This window comes from Malurus melanocephalus, unplaced genomic scaffold (genome assembly GCF_030028575.1).
Source record: "Malurus melanocephalus ecotype Western Australia unplaced genomic scaffold, MMel_1.1 scaffold_75, whole genome shotgun sequence".
In the NCBI taxonomy this organism is placed as follows: Eukaryota; Metazoa; Chordata; class Aves; order Passeriformes; family Maluridae; genus Malurus; species Malurus melanocephalus.
In genome coordinates, this window is record NW_026623307.1 from 2,112,782 (window position 1) to 2,123,298 (window position 10,517).

Here is a 10,517-nt window from a genome sequence, read left to right on the forward strand (position 1 = left end):
GTTTTCCAGCCAGCACCACATGAAATGCCCAGCCCTGCTGCAGGTTCTTCTTGCCATTCTGCTGTTCATTTTCTCTCTCTGACTTCCCTGCCAACCCCCATCTCCCTTGGGTTGCTAGTCRGGGAGAGAGCTCCAGTTTGCAGCTTCCTGCTAGGATATGGTGATACCATAGGAGGTCCTCAGAGGATGATGATTTTCATCTTCTTTTGCTTTAATCCCAGAACAAGTGRTAGATTTGTGTTTAGAACAGGCCTAGAAGGACATGAGAAGGCTGCCCTATGTTCCCTCTTCCCATGCTCCAAGTTGTTGCTMAGTTTTGTGTGAACAGACCCTGTGCACATGTTCCCTCTTTTCCTTTCAGCAGCACATGGAAAGTCTGACCAGTCTTCAGCAAGGGAAAGACTCCTCACATCTCAGCTGAAGCAGCCATTTTCCCTTCCCCTCCTCCATGCACATAATTTTAAAACAAATGTTACTCTGTAATGCAAAAATTGCTAAAGCATCTGTTTCTTTCTGGGAGCTCTGGAAAAAATGTGATCGATGGGATGAGTTTGTGTGAGTCTGCCTGGAAACTGTGTGTTAGAGGATGAGTTCAACATGTGAATCTCCAACAGCTCCTATTTATACCCACGCCAAGGTCCCCATTGTCTCTCTTCTGTCTCTCCACCTCCCCAGGCAGGTCCTTGAGCAGTTTTTGTAAGTAGTACTGAGTACAAAGGATGCCATCAAGCAGCCAAAGGGAGCTCCTGGAAAGGCTCTGGTTTGTGTGGGCTCATCCCAAAATCCTGCTCAGTGCAGTCTCTGATGTTGAACCTGGTGAATCCTTGGGACCACCCTGAGGAGCTGCAGAGCAGGATGGCTTTATGGACAGCTATGTCCCTGTTGAGGATGGCATCAGGCAGGTGTGCAGCTCCTTGTCAGSTGTCAGTGTCTGAGTTACCCTATGAGAGAGATTTTTCAAAGACTGCTTTAAATCATTATTAACTGTCCCTTTGGAAATAAAAATATTTCCTAATCACCTATAGATTTACTGATTACTTCTGGGCTTTTTTGAATGCTGGCACAGCCACACTTGCTGAGAGTGAAAAGACAAGATCTCTTTGCTTAGCACTCAGCAGCTGAAGAATTCCCTTGAGTGGCAGTTAYGAGGTCAACAGCAATAGAACRACCCTTGATATTAATATTTTGTAAGCTAAGAAARTGAGCTAGTTGGATGTTATTCTTTTTTCTCATGTTATATAGAAAGGACTCCTTTTCCTGGCATTTTTCAAATGCTGGTAAACAGCAATTGTTTTTGTAGAATTATCTGTTATTGTTAGTAATGTTCTTGCTCCTCTGCAGCACAGTGACAGTCTTTATCCTTAAGAAGCAATGGAAAATGATAAATGAGGTTAACAAGCTTCAGTCTAAAGTGAAAACTAAATCTGTGGCTATACAACTCTTGTTGCATTCATTCTGGTCAGGGGTTGGTTTGTTCATTTATTCTCAGGGAAAAAGCATCACTTTTCCTTGGCCTCCTGAAACTGAGAAACCATGACTGARACTCATGTGGAGTAGCCTATTTCAGAACTCAGCAAAGAATAATACATGCAGCATTCAGGGATATAGATAGCTTGTTTTCCTTATTGCTTCCCAATCAGAAATTGGATGAACCTTCGGGATGCAGAAACAGGGAAAATCCTCTGGCAAGGAACAGAAGATCTGTCTGTACCTGGAGTGGAGCATGAAGGTACTGTGTGACTTTACTGTGCATTTTGGGGCCGGGTGGTGCTGCATGTCTGGGTCACCTGAGTTGCAAACATACCCCTGCTTTGAAGGACAGATGTCACCTTTGTCACTTGGGCACATCGTATCACCTCACTGTGCCTCAGATWTTCCTCACAAATAAAACAGGAACCGTCATCTCCATCAGAGATGACAAACAAAGCAGGATAGTCTGATGGTGCATTGAAAGAAGGTGTGGGAAAATGTGGTTCTGCAGCATAAGCAGCGATGGCAAACAGAATAATTGTTTTAAAATTAAGTCCATATGTGTCTTAAAGTCATTATATAGTACTTGTGTGTGTGTGTGTGTGTGTGTGTATGTTCTTTAGCTATTCAGGGCAAATCACAGTCTAGACAAAGCAAAGAAAGAACCAAATATACAGCAGATTGAATAAAATATATTTTCTTTAAACAGGACTTCTATTTGCTTTTTAAACATGACTTCTATTTGATTTAAGTACAAGCTTCTCTATAAAATGAACTCTTAAGTTTCAAATCATGATACAGTATTACTACCTTAACTTACTATTACCACTTCGATGAAATAAAAACAATATTAATGTGGCATTGGATTGCTGCCAAAGTCTTAACATTAAACTATCTTAAGCAGTGAAAATCACAGCCTGAGCACCTGAAACTGGAATTAATCATCTAAACCACTTTTGACAGCAGGAGCTTTTCCAGTCAGCTCAATTCAGTGACAGGGCATTCAAAACTGCRAGGCAGTTTGGAAGATGCAAATCTGAAGTTTGATTTCTTCCAGTAYACAAGCAAATCTTGGTGTAAGCTGCTGAGGTGTAGCTTTTACAGAATCGCCACAGCCAGCTTTCATTCATGACATACAAATAGTCCTTTCATTATCTAAGAAAAGGTGTAATGAGAAGGGTAAAATCAGTTTGGCTAAGATACTTTGCTTTCTTWTATGTCCCAAATATTTAAGGTAGCTTTACTTAATGAAAACATAATTATATGGATATTTTAATTGAATTTCAATTTCTAACTGAACACAGTTGGACCCAAAATGACTTACTTGAATGGTGAAATAATAAGAAATGTATCATTCAACATTTTCTAATCTAATCAGCATTAAATATTTGACGAAATGTGTGTTAACCATGTAAGTGCTTAAATAAATGTGCAGGTATAGTACATTCTCAAGGTAACAAAAAACAACAGTAAATTTAGGATTGTCTATGCTTATCTGTATCCCAGCATGTTTTAAAATGGACATAACCAAAGAGAATCAAACTTCCTTCTTTACTATCTTTTTAATAGGAAAATAAAAAAGAGACATGAAAGTAAAATGAGCTTAAAATAAATTATTTCAATTAAGTTTTTTGCTTGATGGTATAAATGTAAATTAAAATGTCTTAGATGTTTAAAGACAAGAGAGTTCTACTTTTATTAAAAGTAACTATTTGGTAGYTTTACAGTGTTAAACAAACATTCTCAGCAGTCTGTCTTGGGGATGAAAGAAATGAAATTACTAAATTGCAGAATAGTTTTAATGAGTCATTTTCCACTTAAGTGCGAAACGATGTTTATCCACAATGTTGTTGTCTGTACTGGTGAGGGCAGTAAAGGATGGTGCCATGCAGATTTCCATGGTGCAAAAAAATCTCATAAAAATAATTACAGATGTTTTACATTTAAAACTCTTGCCTTACACTTTAAATTTTCTTTTTGATCTTTTTTTTTTTTTTAATCAAATCGTGGGCTGTGTCCTTCTTCTTGGGGTAGAATCCTGGCTTACATTCCCTAGCCCTCCAGCTCTTATGATTGGTCTCATATCAAGGTCCTACTCCATTAAACATACTCCATCTACATTAGATAGATTTGCCTGGGGTTTGAGAGACTCTTCCTTTTATTAAACACCAGCCTGCTCCCTGCTCATGGATATTTTGATATGTTTTCCATTTTGGAACAGTTTGGTTCATAAAGCACATGCCAGCTGTCTTCCCTCCCCTCTTTATTTCTAATAAATTTACATGAAACATTCTCTATTATGCAGGGAGGATTATGCACGATCACACCACTGAATTTACTGTATTGACTCCCCTCCATATTCTCCTGATTAGGACTCTTAATCAGTGCTCTCAAACTGTCCCTTCACTCACTCCTCCACCTCTAAAAARAATCATTTTCAGAAATATCTGCCAGGTGCAGTTTACCACTTGCTGTTGGTGTCTCACCCATTGCAAGGGCCCAGAAACCTGGATTGTCAAATTGCTGTCTTAAACCTTCCAGTGTGGTTTTGGCTTTACGGCCTGGGTAGGTCTTGGTGTTAAGGGAACAGACATTTTTTCCTACAAGACACTTCCCAGAGCTCTGAGATGGCTGAGGAAGTGCTGCGGGGCTGAGAAACACTTTTGTGGTTTGCTCTGGGGATTCACAGTTTGAAACGGAAGGAAAAGTGAGAAAGGCTAAGAGGCTTGGTGTGCTAAGCAGCCCTTTGGCTGCCTGTGATCTTCAGCACAATTCCTAAAGTAAAAATATAAGTTGCATYTCATATTTTAACTTCCAAAATTATGGGGTTTAGTTACAACTATGGAACCAGGAGTCAGAGGGATCAGTGTTGTATCCCTGATTCTGCTGTTAAGTTTCATTCTTGGCTCTGGGCAAGGTACTTAAGGTATTTGCATCTTGGATTTCACTCTTGCAAATGTAAAAGCAAATGTGAAAACAAAGTCGTTTGTGTTTGCATTTCTCCTGCTGCCATGACCTTGTATTAGTACTAATCATTTCCAAGTATGGAATAATATACCTGCAGAAGCTGTATTTTATTGTGTCCAAATAATGTTTCTTTATCTGTTTCACAGCTCGAGTTCCTAAAAAAATCCTGAAATGCAAAGCCGTATCTCGGGAGTTAAACTTTTCCTCAGCAGAACAAATGGAAAAATTCCGTCTGGAACAGAAAGTTTATTTCAAAGGGCAGTGTCTAGAAGGTATGGATGTGCTCAGTGTGCTGCAGCACAGGGACTGACCCCCAGCACAGCAGGGATTAGAGGGACTAAAATGGGTTGAACGTGGAGATTTTAATTTTTCAGAGTAGTGCTGAAGCACTCATCTTGTCAGGACTAATGGGCCACAGTATTAAGGATAGCATTTCATAAGTGTATTAACACTTTGTTATGTAAGCAAAAAAGCTGGGTAATCATGCCTGAGGGCAAAAATCCACCACAKGCTGCCTGAGGCAAGGAAACAGGCTATTTCAGAGTCATCTGTAACTGGAATTCCTAGGTCTTCCTCAGAGTGCCAGGCAGGAGCCTCTGGTTTACCTGGGCTACAGCAGTGYCAGTGACCCCACAGCTGCACGTCTGACCCCCCTCACTGCCTTGCTGCTCTTAATCTGGGCTGGAGGAGGGGCAGATAAAACACTGAGCTCTGTGTCTTTTGGGCAACCAGTTGCACACTTAATCTCAACTGGATCCCAGGGATGTCTGCAAGAGGAGGAGTGTGGTTTCCCTGTTCCTAATTAGGTATGATGAAATTTTCACCAAATGTCAAGGAAGTGGTGTGACCTTATCAGTACCATCAGCTATTTTAGAAAGGGAGTATCTGCTCTGAGAGGAGGGCAGGGTTCAGTGCAGTTTAAGCTGTACACAATAATTTAAATGTAAAATKTTGGCAGCACAGCAGGACAGTTTAGGGAGTTCCCCAGCCTGTCAGCTGAAAAGCARAAGGACCATTTGTGAATTTTCTTCTTTCAAATGCCTCTGGATTTTTTTTTTTATTTTGCAGAATGGTTCTTTGAATTTGGTTTTGTGATTCCTAACTCCACAAACACTTGGCAGTCCTTGATAGAGGCAGCACCTGAATCACAGATGATGCCAGCAAACGTTTTAACGTGAGTGCCTTGGGCTTGCAGAATCTGAGAGCAGGCAAAGCAAAAGCAGTGTGTGGCATTCCCTTGGGGGCAACGGTGGGAAAGAGGAGAGGGAACTGCTACCAACTCTGAATCACCTCACTACTATTAGTTGTTGAGAGATAAAAGGGGCTAAGCCAACCTCATTACCTTCCTTCCCATAGGTCCAATTTGCATTAATATAGCAATAAAGGTTTGGAGAAAGTGAAACTGATTCTTTATTAGAGTTGCTTAATTTTTTTGGAAGGTGAACTGTGAAAGGATTTTAAAATGTTTTACAACTTAATACCCCTTACATCCAGGGGAAAAAAACTCGGCAGATTTTGGGGCCATTTTTAAATCAGCTATTGATCACTGACTCTTGTCCAAGTTAGTTTAGTTTATGCAGTATATCACCTGTAGTAGCTGCTCTAGGGTTTGTTTCATCACTGTACCACTTAGCTGAGCTTTGTGTCTTTACCATTGGCTCATACACATTTAGAGTATATGCATTTACATGTGTTTCTATACATTATGCACGGACTTGTATCTGGGGTGGAAATACCCTTAACAGGTAGGAAACCATCATTTTACAGTCACCTTTAGGAAGATTCACACACCTTCCTCACAAAGTCTAGTCCTGGCTCCATTTGCACATGGGCTCCTGAGCAGGGCAGCAATGCCTTGGGTGCTGAGCATTGCTCAGCATGGGCGGCAAGGCTCCAGTTTTGGGGGGATGATGGGTAAGGTTCCTGGAGGGAGGCTCTTGGGAAGTGTAACCATCCTCCCTGCAGTGCTGGTGGGTGCTGGCAAGCAGACAAGGAGTGTGCCAGAAACAGAAGGGTTTGGGAACCCTGGTGCCAGCTGGGAGCAGCCAGTCTCACTGCAAGGTCACTGTGTCCTCTGGAAGACCTTCCTCTCCAGCGTTTTCCCTCTCATTCCCTGTCTGGAGCAAAGCCAGTYGCATAGAGAAGGCACCAGGATGAGAGCTCCCGTCGCTGATTTCCATTCACAGCACGTTTCAAAGAGAGAGCGGACTCGGAAGAGAGCACCAGTGTTCCAATAGTGCTCCTGGCACAGTCTGCTCAGAACCTTGGAGGTGCTGCACATGTCCTCTGCTACCAGAGCTGGGAACTGTCGGTACAGGAGGAGCCAGATTTGGGAAACYAGAGTAAAGAAACAAAGACATCTGACAAGTTGGTTTTGATCATCTCAGGAATTCAAGACATTTTCAGGACTGGGAGTCAAGAGAAGCTAGTTTTCAAATGACCTTGAGGAGTTTCCAATGTCCCATTCTTTTCCTGAAGTATGTTCTTGTTGTGGGAGGCCCAGATCTCTCCTATTCATGGAGGTGTCCTAAAGTAATTCTTGAGGTTTTTCAGTAGAACCCCCAGCCAAAGAAATCCAAAGAGGAATTTGTGGCCCAAAGAAATCATCATTTTACAGCTGCCAAGATTTGGAGAGCCACTCACTTTCTGATAGTCCCAAAGACCTCATGTTTGGTATTTCCAAACCAGGAGAGAATGGAGATGTGGTACTTGTTGCTAACRAAGGCATTCTGCATGAAGAGTTCCCAGGATAACAAAATATCAGATTGAGAACATTCCCTGACATTTACATTCAAACATTGTCCACATCACAGCAAACCTTTACACTCTCAGCMAGTTCAGTGTTACAGACACCAAGAGCCACAGAGCTAGAACTGGTGCTTTGTTTTTCAAGAGCCAGGTTGTTTAGACATGGTCAGATCACACTGCCCAYGTGTCCAGGTGTTGTAATGGTCCCAAAATCTCAAAAGTCAGCAAGTTAAATCCCCAGAGCTTCTGTCATACACAAAACCACATTTCCATTACAGTTTGTATCAATATATGTCTTTGCATTTAAGCACTTCTTGAGGGAAATGACATGTTAAGTTGGTTGATGTAGCTTGCTCAGCAGTAGAGGACAGAGAAGGAGAATAAAAAAAGAATTTCCATTGGTTTTCCCAATTCCTGCAGGAAAGCAGRGCCTGAAGGTGCTGGGACTGCTAGTTTATTTTTAGCAATAGGAGTGATCAGAAGTTTGCTGTCTGAGCACTCTGTATCCTGAGCACTACTGTGCTCAGACAGGAGAGGGATGRGGGGGGAACATTCTGCACAGGAATGTTTTTGGGACATCCCTCAGTCCTGACTGACCCAGACCAGGACAGTGCTCACTRTGTGCAGCTCCAAACCAAAGATGATGTGGGGGTTCAAGGTGTGAGCCCAGTCTTGTGAGGGCATGGAGAGGAGCAATCGCTGTCCACTGTCCATGCATCCTTCTAACACCTCTTCTTTCTCCTCCTTTCCTCCTGCAGTGGTAATGTTATTATAGAAACCAAATTCTATGATGACGATCTTCTCGTAAGCACTTCCAGAGTGAGACTTTTCTACGTTTGAGATGGGGCTTTTTGGAGCTGTTTTAGTTTTCCTCCATACAGTTCTTGGTGCAGAACCCCCCGACTATCCAGTGGAAGACACTCCTGTAGGCGGTGACCCTGGGGACCAGCTCAGCGTGGGTTGTGACCTTTGCCCATCAGTTATTTTGCTTTCTCCTCTGACAAGACCAGACCAAACCCTCAGAGACGGGGCCATCTGCTCAGCGATGCCCTCAGGAAGAGAGGCTGTCTCTGAACACAGGCAAACGATGGTCGTGCAGAACCAATACTGTAAATTTATGTTAGTCTCATCCTTTCTACTTCTCTGGACCCTGATATAATCTCCCATTTCCACTCACACCAAACTCTCAATACTTTTCTTTTGGGGTTAAGTTAACCTTTTCATTTTTCTCATGTTGTAGATTTTTATCCTTTCGCTGGATTTCTGTGTAACTGGTCCACACATCCTCTTMCCCCAAACTTGTAAAATAGACTGTGATATCACCTAATGTAATTAAAACAAATTTCTCAATTAAAACATTCCTACCGTCCAAAGAAGGGAAGAAATGTTAGTTCTGTGTGTTTTCCTTTCTGTTACAAAAATGTTCCTCAGCAAACACAAAACTGCCACCGCTCAAGCCAGCAGCAGAACAGGGCTTTCCACTGCCCTTCCCCTTCCACAACCCCTGTCTCTGTTAAATTTCTTTTCTTCCAGCTGGCCATGTTGGAAAGGTGTGCTGATGCTCTGACCAAGGCTTCTCCTTGGCCTCCCCTCTGTCTGTTAATCCTTTGGGGCTGACTWTCCCTTTGTCACCAGTTTCTCGAGCAGCAGTGCACATTATTCTGCTTTTCCAAGTGCCTGGGGACCCTGAAGCCCAGTGGAAAACCCATGTTCCCCCGAGCCCACCAGCATCCCTCCCGTGCTGGGCTGGGCTCCCCAGAGCTCTGCTGGGGTTGCAGTTGCTGACACCAACAATCCCCATGTGTGGGGGCTCTAGAGACACATAGCAGCACTTTTGCTGTGACAGATTTCTCCAGCCCTGCTGCCACTTTTCTCTGTTATTTGTAATCAGTTCTAAGCACGTGGACATTGTAGGAAGGGGCATCTCCAGCTTCTGCTTCTGAACATCACAAGCRGCTCTGTGATCATCCAATGTCTTTGCCAGCCTGTCCTGTCCCTGGGCTTGAGATTCTCAGGAGAGTCACTTATCCTGGGAGAGTCATTTATCCTGGGTGTATGTGGGAAGCATACAGTGTAAATATTCTTTAGGGGGAYGGAAGTTGGACCATTAATCCCATTAGCCACGGTAGCAACTTTCTCACTGGACCTCACTGACGGATCCCATCCTGGGGCACTCACAGGGCAGTCTTGTCAGCCGTGACCCATCCTAAACCAGCCTTCAAACAGAGACATCAACCTAAACTGCACCCAGCAGGAACAACACCCAGGGAGGGTGGGACCTCCATCCAAGAGGAGACACAAAGCTATCCAAACAGGAAAAATAACAAAGTTTGAGGCTCTTTAGAGCAGGTGCCTTTGTGTTGCAGGTCAAATGCTCTGCTAGACCCACCCAGGAGGTGTCCAGCACGGACAGGGAGCAGGCACCTTCTCTGCCAAGCTCAGCTACAGCCAAGGACCCAGAGCAGAGGGACGGATGCTCTCAAAGGGTCTGAGTCTGCCCTGGGTGCCTTTTCTTCCAATGGCCACTCACATCCTGGGCTGCATCCACGGCAGCACAGCCAGCAGGCCAAGGRAGATGATTCTCCCCCTCCACCCCACTCTYGTGAGACCCCGTSTGGAGTGCTGCATCCAGCCAGGATCTCGGTACAGGGAAGACACAGACCTTAAGGAGGGACTCCACAAAAGGCCACAAAAATGATCAGAGGGAAGGGTCAGCTCACCAGGGAACACAGGCTGAGACAGCTGGGGTTGTTCAGCCTGAAGAAGACTCCAGACTTTTTTGCAACCTTCCAGTACTTGAAGGGGCCTATAAGACAGATGGGAACAGACTTTTAAGTAGGGCACGTAGCTACAGGACAAGAGGTCTTTGACTTTAAACTCGAGGAGGATAAATTTAGATATTAAGATATTAAAGATATTTAGATATTAAATTAGATATTAAGAATGAGGGTGGTGAAACACTGGAACAGGTTGCCCAGATCAGGTCAGATCAGTGGATCAGCACCTGATCTGGTTGGAGATGTCCCCGCTTATGTCAGGAGGGGTGGATTAGGTGACCTTTAAAGGTCCTTTCCAGCCCAAATTATTCGAACTCCCACACCCACTTAACCTTCCCGCAGTACCGCACACGCTGGAGGCTCCGCGGGCCTTCGAGTGGCCACCGACACGCGTGGCTGAGGCTCTGCAGGGTGAGCAGCTCTGGGACAGGGTCCCGGAGGGACACGTGTCCTGACACGGCCCGGGGGGACCTCCGGAGCCCCTTCCCTTCCCTTCCCTTCCCTTCCCTTCCCTTCCCTTCCCTTCCCTTCCCTTCCCTTCCCTTCCCTTCCCTT

The 10,517-nt window shown here is 44.0% G+C and overlaps 1 protein-coding gene across 2 annotated transcripts in view; it reads left to right on the forward strand.

Moving 5' to 3' along the window:
* The window catches only part of PDE6D (phosphodiesterase 6D), a 31,470-nt gene extending 22,889 nt beyond the window's left edge, over positions 1-8,581 (forward strand). For both annotated transcript variants that reach the window (XM_057367168.1, XM_057367169.1), the window contains exons 2-5: positions 1,641-1,729; positions 4,584-4,709; positions 5,506-5,611; positions 7,944-8,581. In XM_057367168.1, coding sequence (XP_057223151.1) covers positions 1,641-1,729; positions 4,584-4,709; positions 5,506-5,611; positions 7,944-8,025 — 403 coding nt within the window. In that variant the 3' untranslated portion in view covers positions 8,026-8,581. The remainder of the gene's footprint in view (positions 1-1,640; positions 1,730-4,583; positions 4,710-5,505; positions 5,612-7,943) is intronic.
* The last annotated feature ends 1,936 nt before the right edge of the window (positions 8,582-10,517 follow it).